This window comes from Siniperca chuatsi, linkage group LG13, assembly GCF_020085105.1.
Source record: "Siniperca chuatsi isolate FFG_IHB_CAS linkage group LG13, ASM2008510v1, whole genome shotgun sequence".
Classification (NCBI taxonomy): Eukaryota; Metazoa; Chordata; class Actinopteri; order Centrarchiformes; family Sinipercidae; genus Siniperca; species Siniperca chuatsi.
The window spans coordinates 2,659,034-2,673,983 of NC_058054.1; the positions used below are offsets into that span (position 1 = coordinate 2,659,034).

Consider the following 14,950-nt stretch of genomic DNA (forward strand, 5'->3'; position numbering starts at 1 on the left):
ATTGTAAGCTAAAGAGCCAATTTTTATGCTCCAATTTTGGGGTATTGTTAAAAAGGTTAAATAATTAAAATAAAGGACCGGGGGGGAAAAATCAGAATCAGAAGGAGAAATGATAACTTAATTTGCAACTGGTTGCAATAATGAATTGTAAAAATGTGGGGGGGGCCGGACCTGGCCCTCGGGATGGCAGTTTCAGACCCCTGCTCGTAGAAAGTGGTCCCAGTGAAATCGGCGTGCTCTGGATTTTAGGAGTAACGTAGACGCTTGTTCTTGGACAGAGATGTTGCTGTTGAAGTTTTTTTAAATGTTAAAAGTTGAATGGTTTGTATGGCCAGACACCAGCAGAGGTACAGTGGGTGAAAGACATGAGATTTTTGTAATTAGATTTCGAACTGACCCTTTAAGAAAAGAGGAGAAAGACCGTAAACCTTCAGTTAAACTCAAATTATTAAATTAACCATTTACATTTTTCCCAAAGTAATGGTTTAACAAACTCTTAAGCAAAGTAAAACAACACTCATGAGTGTGAAATAGTCAAACTGTTTAATTGGCTGACAGTCTTTGGATACATGTAGTGTATGCAGTAGTTTTTTTGGGGGGAAAATGGTGAATGAAAAATACTAAACAGATTGCTTTTATTACAAAATGACATGATGATCATAAAAAGTCTGTATCACAAAATGTAAACACCACAGTTGTTCCGTTTCCTCCCCACGAAACTTAAACAACCGATAAAGAGAAATACTGGACAAAGAGCTGCAACTGTCACATGCAGACTCCTTTTCAAACACGATGGGGTCGGCAAAAAATAAGAGCTGAAAGAAAACCAAAACAGTGTGAGGATTGAAAATGTCAAACATTTTGGATGTCAGCTGCAGCATTTTTATGCTACTAAAGGTTTATTTTTTTTAATTTTTTAATGACAAAGTGGTGTAAATGCAGATTTGTACTGTAGTGTCACTGTCTGACGTCCAATGTCAACTTTCCAAGACATTTTCAAGTATTTCTGAGATGGTCCAAAGGCCAACAGCCTGCAGGTTTTCACACCGACCTCTAAGACTCCTCCCACTGATGTAGCAGGCAGGAAGTCATCGGCGAAATCACCTGCTGAGCTGATCAGTTCGAATGAAAACCTGCAGGCTGCACCTGGACTCCCGCCGAGGAGGTGAGTAAATATTTCTCAACACACGAAGCAGCACGTAATCCTTCAACTGATTTAGATTTCAACATTTTAGATTGAGAATCAGATCAACTTGTTTTCAGCAGACAGCAAGTCCGAAATCGCTCGGGGACACAACCGGAGTGAAATTTGAATCTCAAACTGAAATATCAAACTCGAACTGATGTCTGATGATTTTAGAAGTCGACCTGCAGAGTCACAAAAGCCAGAATGATGTAACGTGGCAGAGAACAAGTCTCAAACCTTGGCTTCATATGGAAACCTGCATTAGCAAAGAGGAAGTGACTGAAGGACACTGTGCAGGACAACAGAGCCGAGTCGACGCCTCAACGAAAACTAAATGCCGCTGGTTTGTTGTGTTTGTTTCCCCTAAACACTCAGAGGGGGATGAAACTGTAAGAGCCACGTCATGTCTTCGTGGCTGATCACCTGTTCAGGGGCCTCAGGGCCCAAATTTGTTGTTGGGGCCCCATTAACGCCACCACTTAATCGGAAACCATTCTGATAATGTCTGTTAATCAAGAAAAATGCCAAATTTTTGATGGTTCCAGTTTCTCAGTTCTGAGGATTTACTAATTGTCCTTGTCCATATGTGATAATAAATTCAATATCCTTGAGTTTTAGACTGTTGGAGGACAAAACGAGACCACCTGAGGACGTCCCCTTGGTCTCTCAGGACTTGTGATCCGCTCGACCATTTCAGAGTTGAAAACATAATCGACACATCAGAAAATCAATAACGAAAAGCCATATATTGTCAACGTATCCTGTCGCCTCCGGGTTCCCATTAAGTCCAATTAAGCACACAGCAGACGTCGCGTGACGTAACACCTGGCCCCAGGTTGTCCATTTGTGGCGACTTCATTTAGGAATATGCACCATGTGAACGCGCTAAATAAACTAAAATAATAAAGCTCTTAAAACTAGATTTTGACACAAGGCACCTCTATAACACTTCAGCTGATATTGTACTTTAGTACGAATTGTTATTGACATTACTCATTGCACTCTTACCTTATACTGTACTTCTATCATCAACCTGTAAACCCACTTGGTACTTAATTTATTCGGTTACCTGTATTATAGTGGATTATATTTCTTGCTTAGTGCTTCTCTTCCTGTGTGCGCTGACGTGACAGCGAGCAGCTGTAACAAAAGAGTTTCCCCTCTGGGATCAATAAAGTATTTCTGATTCTGATAGTCGTGTAAATTTCCTTACAAATCACCAAAACCAACCGACATGCAGTGAAACGGGGACTTCTGGGGCCCCTGATGGTCTTGGGGGCCGTTGCCTGCTTTGTGTTGATCTCTTTTTGGTGATTTTTATTTCTAACAGAGGCCTCGCACTGAAAGAAGATTTGTCAGTCGACAGTCGTAACTAAAATCCCCATGACGACCACGACACGACGACCACGACACGACGACCACGACACGACGTCACCTTTTTCAGGGGAAAACTAAAACACGCCGTGCCAGTTTCATCTTATAAGCCACGAGCTGTTCGCTGCCGGGCCCTCGTGTTGTAATTTGAGGTGTTTGTTATTTTGTCCACCTGTTGGAAGTCCATTCACTGTTGGCACGTGTGGCTCCTGCAGGATTTGACCTCTGACCTTCTGTTGACACCATAGTCCCACCTCCGTCACTGAAACGTCGGAGCGAATCGTTTCTCTCCGCCGTGCACGGTGACGTGGCGGCGCAGGTGGCTGCCGGAGATGAAGGTTTTGCCGCAGTACGAACACCTGAACTGCTTGCAGTCCGTGTGGACGGTCATGTGGACCTTCAGGGATCCTGACTGGGCGAAGCGTTTCCCGCAGTGGACGCAGCCGTAGCGCTTCTCTCCCGTGTGGACGCTCTGGTGGCGCTTCAGGTTGCTGGAGTCGGAGAAGCGTTTGCCGCAGAGCGCGCAGACGAACGGCTTCTCGCCCGTGTGGACCCTCATGTGGGTCTTCAGGTTCTTCAGGCAGGCCAGAGTTTTACCGCAGCAGTTACAGACGAACGCCTTCCCCCCGCCGTCCTCCCTGCAGTGACTGGAGGCCCTGCTGACGCCATCCTGAGGTCGCCACCTGTCCCTTCTGATGAAAGCATTTTGTCTTTCTGTCATCTCTTTCCTCACAGGAAGCTGCGGCTCGTCCGCGGGTAACGGCGCCCTCCGCTGGCGCTCTGCTACAGACAGACTCGCCTCACTGACGGCGAAAGGGAAGCTGCTGCTGCGCCGCCTGAATCGGTCGCAGCTGAAACGCTCACACCGGTGTTCAACACGTACGAGCAGCCGGGATCCTCACCCAAAGGATTCTGGGTACTGCAGGAGCCATGTTGGAGCTCTGGCTCGTACATCAGACAGTCATAGCTGCTGGTTTCTGACCTCCGGCTGGTGTTCAGGGTTTTTTGGACGGACATGGAGGTGGAGCTGACTTCCCCGCTCACCCATGACCGAGTCGAACCGCCACCTCCCTCCGCTACTTCCTGTTTGGTCAGCGGGGGCGGAGCTTCTGTCTCCGTCATCTGTCCGTCAACAGCACGACAAAAACCTTCTGGAGAGAAAGAAAAGCAGAATATCACACCTTTTTACACTTTTTCAAGTGCACAAATTTGCAGATTTTACCAGTGATTTGGCCTGCAGTTGAAATTGTACACAAAGATAATACTTTAATTGCAAACTGCCTCCATTTTTTACAGTATACTTAAACTTTTAAATTAAACTTACGTCAAATCCACCAATCTAAGTTTTGCCTAAAATAAACTCACAGAATAAACTCACAGCTTTTGAGCTAAATCTAATTAAAACAGGATATAATTAACCTAAAATGATTTTTTTTTTTATCTGCGTAGAAAATGCATTTACATTTTGCTGGCAGGTTTGCTGTGTAGGGAGCAGACATTCGACATGCAAAGTATTAATATTTCCCCCAAAAGCTTAACCGTGGAAGTCGAAAACACGAATAAGTAATGATCACTTATGGCCCAGATCTGCCACACATCCTTTCATCCAGCCCACATGGGCTGATGGCCTGAGGCTGGTCCACTACTGGCTGCCAATGAGGGCCACATGAGGGGCCATACCGGGGGTTAATTTGACCCACATCCCCCCCAGTTTATCCAGTCCACGTTAGAGGCCAAACGCCTGGACCTGATCCGAAATGAGCCAGTGAAAAATTAGTTCCCAGAGCTTCACAGATATCCAGGTTCCTGTTACCGCAGACTGAAAAACAATATTCACACTAAAGAAGCTGGAACCAGTGAATGTTTGCCATTTTTGTTTAAAATAAAATCCCTAGAATGATTAATCGGTTAAAGTCGTTGCTGATTATTTTCTGTCGTCCAATTTATCAACTTTCAGCTCTAATGTGGACCCGGCCTCACTCGTGTCCCAGATCAGTTCTCGGATACTGAGAAACAAAAGAACCAATGAAGACCTCCAGTCCATATGATGCACTGTGGCAGAGAGTGAGCTGACTGGCACACCTGCACACCTGCGAATGTGCAGTGTTGAGTAAACCTGCTGAGAATGAGTCAGTACTGTTAAATAAAAGTGCATGTGCCCTGTTTATTTACTAAAACTGCACTTACTGTCCGGCTCAGACTGGGACCAGGACTCATCGACGTCCTCCACTTTGATCTCTGCGGTAGTCAGATCGGCCGACTCACCTGCAGCAGGCTGCAATCGGAGCAGAGAGAGAATAAGACCGAAGGAGTGAGGGAGGACATCAAGTCGGAGCGTCCTGCGGACGCTCCTCCGCTACTCACCGTCCCCTGTGTGGCGTCTTGTCCAGAGTCTGAGGACGGATCGGTGTCTCCACGCCGCAGAGTCTCCTGGTTGGACACTCTGGACGGCGCCGCCTCACCTCCAGGAGATAAGACATAATGAAACGTTAAAAGTTAAGCAACATTTTTTCTGCAAGGTAGGTGCTCAGTTTACAAAACAGCTGTGTTTTTCTATGTGGTTGGGTTTTTTCTTTGTATGCTCTCGGTGGACAGTACTGTCTCATAATGCTAAAAAAACCCAAAAACATCTTATCTCCTGTCTGCACAACAGTGAATTCAACTAATTTCTTACATTAACTATAAAGTGTGTGCTTTGCAGAGTAGTGCGAAGTGTATACTCATTTAGTATATATTGTTGTATGGAATTGGGACAAAGATGATAATTATCCATAATAATCCAGAGCTTTCAACCACATCTCACGGTCTTCCTCAGCAGATAGTAAGTAGACCTCAAGCACTCAATATTTATAGGAACATATTTCGTTTTACAATTTGGGGATTATTATCGTACGTTTAGCAATCATTCCACATTCTCCCGCGGCTTAAAACCCCTAAGACATTAGCTAAAATTGTTTTGGGGGACTTCGTCACGTGTGAAAACGGACAAAATAACCCTAGAAAGTTTTGTTATGCGTCCTTTTTTTGTTTTGTTTTGTTTTTTAGCGCAGGGTGTGCAGTTTTCCAGATGGTAAGTAAACGCAACACACGCATTACATTTTGACCGTTACCTCCGGGTGTTCCGTTCTTCCTCGGCTCGTTGCCAGGGTGATGAGCAGGCAGATGAGCTCGAGCGCGGCCGTTTGCGAGCAGCAGCGCGGTGGCGCCACTGGCGGCGGCGGCGGCTCGCAGGGCGGTCGCGCGGGCGGCTCGGAGCTCCATGAGCCGCAGTTTTCTCCGCAGCACCTCGTTCTCTTTGCGGCTCCGCGAGATCTCCAGCTGCAGCACCGAGTATCCGCTGTCCACGAGCTCGCAGATCTCCGCCACCGCCGTGTTTGCCAGCACCTCCATGATAGAGGCGAGCTGCGCGTGAAAGGCAGCGGCCGGGGACATGTTTTTAAACCACCGCGCGGGTGTGCTGAAACAGGACAATCCAGATTACTGGGTCGTGACAGGTGACAAAAACAGAAACGCACGCGCCTGCTCAGTTGATTTGACTGTAGATTCCCACCTGATGTAAACAGTCTAGAGACAAACCAGGAAGTGATGCGGGGGCACAAACGCCTAGAGACAAACCAGACTGCGCATGTGCAAAGTGTCCTTTTACATTCTGTGAAAATGTCCCGGTATGAAAACAATACGCATGCGCACATTCACTCACCCAAGACGTAGCTCTTTTAGCTGAAGCTCTCGACTCCAGTGTGACACACATGCATTTAGAGCATTTGATTGACTTGCAGTTAGAATTAACTAACGATGTTTTTCATTATCTTTGAGTCTGTTGCTCTCTAAAATGTCCATCAGTTCTCTACAGCCCAAGCTGACGTGTTCAAATTGCCCTTTTGGTCCCCCCAGATTTTACTATCATAGAAGACTACGAAAATCCACAAATATTTGGAGGAGAATTTGAGGCATTTTTGCTTTACGTTTGTTTTATTTTTGCACCTAATTATAACCAAACCATGTCTGTCCCACGGCCGGATTATTAAACAACGTGCACAGACATGTAAAAGCCCCCCCTTCCTACATAGGAGCAAGACTGGCAGACTGACAGTCTCTGTAGTAATTTTGCGTCTTTGTTATTTGTTTGACTCCAATAATGTTAACAGTCAGGTTAAACAGAGGGCCCCCCCCTCCCTTACTCTTTGGGCCCCTGGGCCAGAAACCGGTAAACCTGTTCAGTAACCCGTTTGTGGTCTGAACTCCAACCCACACTGCAGTGAAAACACTTTCACATTTCTGTGCGTACATCAAGAGTTCCTGCTTGCTGTAATCATTCCTACTGTCCATACGTGGAAGACACTCATTTGTCTAACTGGTATAAACTCCATCTTTACTTCAGAAGGCTTTGACATGTTATGTGTGTGTGTGTGTGTGACCTTTTGAGCAAACACACATCTGTTTTTACAAAAGGTAATAACTGATACAAAACTGTTTCAGAATTGGTTTTATTAACCAAGAGCGAGACGTAAAACAAACTGTATGTGACTCGTACTTTTTACACAACGATTAACTTTTTTTAATGAAATAGTTTTTGAGCTGTACACTATATTAACAGCAGAGACAGAGCTCGCTAGCAAGTTTTCTTGATTTGAAGCGTCTGGGCTGTAACGCATGAAGAACTGAACAGAGGCCCGTCAACATTTCCTCGAGCCCAAGGTGACGTCCTCGGAGGTGTTGTTCTGTCCGATCGACACGCCAAAACCCGAAGAGATTCACTTTCCCGTAATGTTAAGAAACGTGTGTGTGTGTGTTGTTCTTTATTTCGCACTTGTAAACGCCTGTTTCCCATGCCCATAAAGCCCCTTTGAATTGAAAAGCAGCAAATTATCACATTTGAGAAGTTACAAGCATCAAAAGTTTGGCATTTTTTGCTTGAAAAATCACTTAAACGACTACGCTATCAAAATAGTTGCTAATTAATTTTCTGCCAATCAATTAACTGAACTAAACACATTCTTTACTTGAAAAAAAACAACATACTTTTAGATATTTAAAAAACCTTGGATCTAAAATTTGCCTTCTGCACCTTTTTTGGGAAAACGAATTACGAGTTATTTAAACTTTTTTCTTCCTTTTTTAAAAACTGGATATTTACAGATTACATTTTGGAAAGAAGCCCCACACGGCCGCTCACTCAGACGTTGGGGTGACATTTCTTCATGTGCAACTTGAGGCTGTATTTGACGATGAAGCTCCTGGAGCAGAACGTGCAGGAGTACGGCCGCTCTCCGGTGTGAACGCTCATGTGCGACTTCAGGTGCGCCGACTGGGTGAACTTCTTGCCGCACTGGCTGCAGCTGAACGGCCTCTCGCCCGTGTGGATCCGCATGTGAACGTCCAGGTTCTGAGACGTGGCGTACGTCCTGCTGCAGATGGAGCACACGAAGCGCTTCCCTCGGGCGCCGGCGCTCGGCTGCCCGTTACAGAGCTGAGATCGACCCGATTGGTCCCTGTAGAGGGCGAAGTTCATGTCGGCGTCGTCGTACTCAAACGCGGAGTTGCTGCTTTCAGACAGCTGGCAGTCTGTGGAAGTCGAGCCCGAGACGCTGATGAGCTTGATCCCGAAAGCATCGCCGTCCACGTTTTCGTTTTGGTGAAACTGAGCGAAAGTCATCTGACTTTTCGACTGTTTGGTCCACGTCAGGCTGAGATCTAGTTCTGCTCTGTTTGTGGGAGACTGAGACTCGGTCAGAGCGCTGTTACCAAAATACGCCGCTTGTCTGTTAGCGCTCGGAGGGACCAGCAAGCACTCCTGGTGGACCAGCTGGACGTCCGGGTCCATCTGCGAGGAGTAGGAACAGACCGACTCGCCGGCCTCCATCTCATCGCCGCCGAGCTGTCCGGAGCAGCCGGGCTCGCTGCGAGGAGAGTCCAGAGTGTAGACGGACACGCTCTTCTGCGTCCCCGCAGTCACTTTGGATGTTTTCAGTGTGAGCTGCTCAGAGGACAACTTCCTCTCCGCCTCTTCGCTTCCCGGCCAGCGTCTCTTCACGCTGGACGTGACGCCGTCTCCGACTGCAGCCGTCCCTCCATCAGCAGGGGTTCTGTTATCTGAAAGAGAAGACAAAATACGTCACCAAGCTTAAAAAAATAAAAATAAAAATACATTGCCAGTGCTTTGCAGTAACATCCCGCAACATTGGGAAAATATTCACCAAGAATCGGACCAGATGTGTATCGAAACAATGAAGAGGAAGTGTTTTAGATGATGTGACTCGCTGTCTCGAGACCTCACGAACAACTAAACAGCGTGTAACGGCTCCGCAGAGACGAGGACTGAGGCTTTTATGAATGTAAACATCGATTTGATCATTAGGTCAGGTGTCAAAATCCAAATGAATTAAATGACATCACTAAAACACAATAATAATGAATCGTGTTCTCGGGTTATTTAAAACATTAATGCGCAGCTTAATTAAATCATCGCCTAATCTTACAGTTATGGAAAGCCAAAGTCAAACAACTGAATGAATAAAAATGGGAAAAAGTGCAACAACACTAACTCCACTTGTATAAACTGAGCTTTTCAGCGTCTGTGCTGTACTATAGTCGGGCCTTATGTTTTCAGCGTGTGGCAAAGAGCACGCTCAAAGATATTTTTAAAATTCAGACAGTGTGGAAACGCTGGCGGCCTGGGAGACGCTGCCTGGATCAGGGCCTTCAAGGTCCAATCCCAGGTTTTCACTAAATATGTGGCGTGTTTTTAGAGCATGTGCACAGCTCAAATTGATAACACTTTTTTTTTTTTTTCCATTTTCAAACATATTTATACTTCAAAAACATAGCGAGTTGCAGTGTTGGTTTGTTCCTACAGGTGCAGGGGAGAAGATGAAATATTGTAAGTTCAATTTAAGCGACATATCGGTGAGTTTGAAGGTTTATCAGATATCAGAAATACTGCACATTTAATACTATGAGACAGGATTTTACAACAATAAATAAGCAGCATTGTCACAAGTTAGCACAATAATTTTATCCTCTGTTTAGTTGACTGCAAGGTAAACAGCTGGCATGTGTTTGATTGGCCAGCCCAGCGATGACCTATCCAGTGACCCCACTGTGGGTCGCGACCCAGAGCTTGGATCGCTCTGGCTGTGACTGCGTCGTTTACACTCACCTTCATCAAAGGTGTCGTTACTGTCCGAGTCTTCGTCTTTGATCAACACCACGTCTGGAGGCTGGAAAAGATGAATACAGTGATAATACAGCTAATACTAAAGTTACAGCCAAAGAATACAGAGTTAAAATATTAACATGGAAACAAACTACAATTAAGTAAACAACCAGGCAAATAATGCATTTATACATGATATATAGATTTTATATCTGCAAAACTGAGATAAAATCGATAATATGCAAACTAATTAAGATAAATTGTCCCCTTGAGTCCTGATTGGCCGACTCATATTTAAGGTTAATTTAAGTTTTAATGAGAAGATTAAAAAGTAAATCGGGGGTGGTTGTAACACTGGATTAAGTTCCAACAGCTGATCAAGCTACAGCTGTGATTTACTAAAAGTGTACAAATGTTAATAAGACTTCTGTGTGAGCGGCTGAGATTACCTTCCACACCTGTGCTTTGGTATGGAAACTTGAGAGCAGCCATATTTGCAGTTATTGTTATTAATCCCATTATCTCAAAATCTCCATTTAATTATCACATTATCTTAAAAAAAAAAAAAATACCCCAAACTTTTGGTTTTTCAAGATAACAAGATAATTAACACGTTATCACAAAACTACGACTTTCAGCTCAAGGTAACGAGACGGAGATATAAAAATAAATTTAAAAAAGGTAATCTTGAGATAAGGGATCAACATCACCCTGTCAGCGCGCGCAGAGGCTTGCAGCTCAGATAAGGAGATAATTAATTAATTTCCGATCTGGAAATTATATGGGATTAAATGTAACTGCAACCACGTCTGGTCTCGGCATAAGCAGTATTTAATAGCACAATATGAAAGGATGCAATAACTTGTATCTACTTGAAAATCATAAATATTATTAAGGCAGAAGTTAAACGTACGGAGGCCGTTAAATCCCCCCCAAAAAATGTTTTTTCAACTTGAGGGAAAAGCAAGGTTTTATATTGTGAAAATAAATAAATTCTGTTAGTGTGGGAACAATGTAATAACATTCACATAATAAATTGATCTTGTTCCCATTTTTAAATATAAAGGTTTTCAAGGTGCCACCTTTTAATTAAAAAAAAGACTGCGGAGAGATTAAACTTCACTTTCAATTTTCAAACTTCCATTTCACAGTATCCATTTTCTTTTTGACTTTTATTTATGGCCTGATTATCCTAAGTAGTGTATTTAATAATTAAAAATAATAATAATGTAATTTTCTCAATTTTCTATTTTACCTTTTTAATTCTAACATCATTTATCCTCCATAGGCTAACAGTCAAAACCTGAAAGACGAAACAATTAGTTGATTAATTGATTGGCCAATCGAAATAAAATTTGTCAGTAACTGTTTTTGATAATTGATTAATAATTTTAAGTCATTTTCATGCTAAAAATCCCAGCTCTTCAATTCTAAGGATTTGCTGCTTTTCTTTGTCTTACAGGACTGTAAACTAAAAATTTTTTTTTGTTTTGGACAAAACTAGCAATTTCTTGAGCTGGGCTTTAAGAAATTGAGATGGACATTTTATTTATTTTTATTTTTTATACTATTTTTGAAAATGTTATATAATCCAAATGATAAATTAAGAAAATAATCAGCAGATTGATGATGAAAATAATCATCAGTTGCAACCCTAATTCAGTTTACAATAATATAAAACAAAAAAAAAAACTTTAAAATACTCACTTTTAAAAAGGAAGCTGCAAATATTTGGCATTTATTGCTGACTCAGACGGTGAATTAATCAAACAAAATAATAATATTACTGCTCTGCGAGCTTTTATAAAGATCTCTAACTTTTGAAATCTTCTCGTTAAGGATGACATCTGTCCAGAGACTCCAGATGCGAAACATCTGGCTCATTTACTGCGATGTTTTTATTAATGTGCGCTGTAAATAGCTCGGTGATCGATTAGTCGACTTAATCGTTTCAGCTCTCCGATAAGCTAACAGGAACTAGCCGTAAATGGCAGCTACGATGTCCAAAATGTTAAAGTTAAAACTGTTTACCTCCTCCCGCACCGCCGCAGCAGCTGCTCCGTCTCCTCCGTCACTGTCCCGCTGCTGCTGCTGCGGTGTTTCCGGCCGCTGTGCGCCCTCCGCGGCCGGTACGAGCTCCGTAACCGTCGCCTTCCCCCCGCTGCTCCCGCGGACCACTATGGACTCGATGAGGTGCAGCTTCTTCTTCAGGTCCTCGTTCTCCTTGTGGCTCCGGGTGATCTCCATCTGCAGCACCGCGTAGCCTTCGTCCACCACCTCGCAGATCTCCGCCACCGCCGCTTTGGTCAGCGCGCCCATGATGATGGACAGCTGCTCGTGAAGAGCTTTGCTGGTTAAAACGGCCATCCCCGCGGCTCGAGAGGAAACCAGACCGGACCGAGAGCCTTCCTAACGGACAACGCGGAGGTTCAACCGTTTCTGAAATACGCGGTAACGTCGGTAACGGAGCCGCTAACTGAATGTGTTTGGACGTCAAACCTGCCCGTCGCTGACTACAATGGCGGAGAATTGTTTTTCTACTTCCGTCTGACTCGCGCTTCCGGAATAACACTGCTGACTTCAAAATAAAAGCCTGTTGTTGTTGTTGTGATGAACAGGAGGAGAGACAGAAACACGAACTAGATAGAATAAATAGATTAAAAATAATTAAAAATGGGTAATAAAAATAGATTAGGTAGATAAAAAGCAATACAATAATAAAAAGAGAAAAAAATGTAGTCAGTACATGTAAAAAAAAAAAAGCAGGTAAATAAAAAAATAGAAGTAGATAAAAATAGAATAAATAAATGAAACATGGTTAAAAATAAACAGAAAAATACAAAATAAAATAGGTAAGAAATACATTTTAAACAGATTCATAAAATAAATACATTTAAAACATAAATAAGATAATAATGAAAAATAGAATATGTAGATAGAATCAATGTTATGTTAAAATAATCGATGCTAATAGGTAGGTAGGTAGGTAAATAAACAAAAAAAGCACGACTTTGTTTTCCATTTTATGATTGGATCCTTCTGCAAATGTGTCTGCCAGTGATACTAAAAGATATGAATACAGTGGGGTTTTTTTTTTTTTTTTTTGTTAAGTGTCACACTGCTGCACAATTTTTGGAGAGTGAGGACATTTTGGCCGGTCCTCATGACTTCAAAGGGCTGTTTGAAGGTTAAGACTTGGTTTTAAGGGTTAGGTTAGTTAATTAGCTTGTGGCTAGGGTGAGGGGCTTGGGAATGTATTATGTCAATGACGGTCCTCATAAAGATAGAAGTACAAGGATGTGTGTGTGTGTTGTAAATGGATGCTTTTGTGTGCACGCTGAAAAGCAGTTTTTCTACTGTGTGAATGGTGAGCAGCGTTTATGTGTGCTGCTGTTGTTCAGACTGTAAATGGGGAAACAAATAGCAAAGCAAAGTTTGACCGATGGACTGTTGATAAATGGGCCTTTTTATTAAATCTCTGTTTTCCCCGGCAACAGAAAATCCTCACTTCTGATTGGCTGGCAGGTGCAGCGGTGGAAGAATTATTCAGATCCTTTACTTAAGTAAAAGTATAAAAATATTATCAGCTAAATGTACTTAAAGTATCAAAGTAAGAGTCGTCCCTGTGCAGTAAAACGCTTCCTGTCAGTGTTTATTATATCTGATGTTTCTGGATTCATATTCCTGCTGCATTCATGTGTGTGTTGCATTTTCCTGCTGCAGATGTTTCAGGTTGAGCTCATTTTAACTGCTTTATATGCTGTTGGGTAGTTTAACCTGCAGCAATGCATCATGGTCTATAAGATCATCATGTGTTTGCAGCGTCGCCGTCCTGTGAGAACCACGTATCTCTAAAAAGTCTCCCTGAGCTCAGAGAAACAGCCTGTTTTCAGCTCTGTGACGATGCGTTTCCCAGCTGATCCGAGGGGGGGTTAAAGAGTTTATTCAGCTTCAGGAGGAGGAGAGTTTCCTCAGCACGTGAAGGAAACTCTTCATCCTTCAGCTCATCACAAACACCTGGAGATACGAGGTTTTCACCGGACAGGAAGTAAGTACCTCGAACCTGTACTTAAACACAGTAAATGTACAAATCTTGGAACTCGTTATCTTGAAATTTAAAAGTACAGAAAACAAGACAAAACAAAATATCTGCAGTTGACAAATCGATCTCGCCACGTCGTCATTGTACATTTAGTAGTTGCTGTGTAGTTTTCGATCGTATCACATGGGCTTCCTCAGCAGAATTCAGTCACGGCTTTTAAGTCCTTCAAGTAGCGCTGAAACTAACGATTCTTTTCACCATCAATTAATTTGTGAAGTATTTTTTTCTACTGATGGAGAGACTCAGAAAATTATAATGAAAAATGTCTAACAAGTTCCCAGAGACCAAGGTGACACCTTCAGGTGTCTTGTTTAGTCCGAACAGCACCCAAAGATATTTAGTTTAGTATCACAATACAAAGAGAGAGCAGCAAGTCCTCACATCGGAGCAGCTGGAACCACGAAATATTTAGATTTTTTACTTGATAAATCACTTAAATGATTAATTGATTATTAAAATGGTTGACTATTAATTTTCTATTTATTGTTTCTGCTCCGAAAAAAAATCTACGATTCCACGACGACCTCGCAACTCCATCGGCTGATGAAGACGAGGCGAAACGGCCCAAAGCTCCGGAACGGCTACTCAATGGAGCGCGTAGTGACGCTGGTTTTGTTAGCTACCGTTTCTCTGAGGTCTCTAAGAAGAACGCGTTAACCTCTAAACATCTGCAAACCAAACGCTGTGCGAGGCTCGCAGTTGAACCTGCAGTCATTCAGAGCGCGAGTGGATTTGTTTTGGACGCAGTGAGTCCAGCCGGCTTCTGCTGTGTGAAAGCTATTTGTCTGCGATTCTGCTGGACATTGTGTGCAGGGACAGAGAACAGTCCAACGCACACAGCCTGGACGCATAAAGCATCACGCCATTGCTTTCTTTTCTCCTCAGCGCCTGACCGCGCAGGACATTTTTTTCTGCGCCCGGGCCGTTTCAAACCCTCCCTCCCAGCGCTTGGGCCACGCCTCCTCATTTACATACAGCCTGAAAAGCCAAACGCCTAATGGAAAAGATGAAATTTAAAATGCTAAAGTGCAAATGCAAAACACTACTTAAGCTTTAATTGAAATATTCACATTTTGAGTGTCATATTTGATGTTTCCCTATTTCTTATTTCCAGCTTTACAATTTTTAAAGG

General features: G+C 43.1%; 3 protein-coding genes across 4 annotated transcripts; all 3 read right to left on the bottom strand.

Moving 5' to 3' along the window:
• Positions 1 to 524: 524 nt before the first annotated feature.
• On the bottom strand, positions 525 to 3,340 carry LOC122887011 (gastrula zinc finger protein XlCGF9.1-like). Its single transcript, XM_044219800.1, has one exon. The coding sequence runs from the start codon at positions 3,279 to 3,281 to the stop codon at positions 2,820 to 2,822; it is 462 nt and encodes a 153-aa protein (XP_044075735.1). The 5' UTR covers positions 3,282 to 3,340; the 3' UTR covers positions 525 to 2,819.
• Positions 525 to 6,896, bottom strand: LOC122887010. Of its 2 annotated transcripts, none has more exons than XM_044219799.1 (4): positions 5,671 to 6,896; positions 4,925 to 5,022; positions 4,748 to 4,835; positions 525 to 3,708 (listed from the first exon to the last, which is right to left on the bottom strand). In XM_044219799.1, the coding sequence occupies exons 1-4, from the start codon at positions 5,990 to 5,992 to the stop codon at positions 3,344 to 3,346; spliced, it is 873 nt and encodes a 290-aa protein (XP_044075734.1). In that variant the 5' UTR covers positions 5,993 to 6,896; the 3' UTR covers positions 525 to 3,343. The 2 variants fall into 2 exon arrangements, with proteins under 2 accessions (XP_044075734.1, XP_044075733.1); XM_044219798.1 differs by having other exon boundaries at positions 525 to 3,711.
• Positions 6,897 to 7,031: 135 nt separating this feature from the next.
• On the bottom strand, positions 7,032 to 12,335 carry LOC122887005 (zinc finger protein 658-like). The gene is made up of 3 exons (XM_044219793.1): positions 11,748 to 12,335; positions 9,720 to 9,780; positions 7,032 to 8,653 (listed from the first exon to the last, which is right to left on the bottom strand). Exons 1-3 carry the CDS (start codon positions 12,081 to 12,083, stop codon positions 7,737 to 7,739), a joined length of 1,314 nt encoding a protein of 437 aa, XP_044075728.1. The 5' UTR covers positions 12,084 to 12,335; the 3' UTR covers positions 7,032 to 7,736.
• Between the last annotated feature and the right edge of the window lie 2,615 nt (positions 12,336 to 14,950).

Excerpts from the sequence above, each read along its gene's own strand:
- LOC122887011 (XM_044219800.1), bottom strand. The coding sequence starts at position 3,281 with ATGACAGAAAGACAAAATGCTTTCATCAGAAGGGACAGGTGGCGACCT.
- LOC122887010 (XM_044219798.1), bottom strand. The coding sequence starts at position 5,992 with ATGTCCCCGGCCGCTGCCTTTCACGCGCAGCTCGCCTCTATCATGGAG. Across the intron at positions 5,023-5,670 it reads GAAGAACGGAACACCCGGAG|GTGAGGCGGCGCCGTCCAGA; the intron begins GTAACGGTCAAA and ends TATCTCCTGGAG. Across the intron at positions 4,836-4,924 it reads AAGACGCCACACAGGGGACG|CCTGCTGCAGGTGAGTCGGC; the intron begins GTGAGTAGCGGA and ends CTCCGATTGCAG.
- LOC122887005 (XM_044219793.1), bottom strand. The coding sequence starts at position 12,083 with ATGGCCGTTTTAACCAGCAAAGCTCTTCACGAGCAGCTGTCCATCATC. Across the intron at positions 9,781-11,747 it reads CTGCGGCGGTGCGGGAGGAG|CCTCCAGACGTGGTGTTGAT; the intron begins GTAAACAGTTTT and ends CATCTTTTCCAG. Across the intron at positions 8,654-9,719 it reads TAACGACACCTTTGATGAAG|ATAACAGAACCCCTGCTGAT; the intron begins GTGAGTGTAAAC and ends CTTCTCTTTCAG.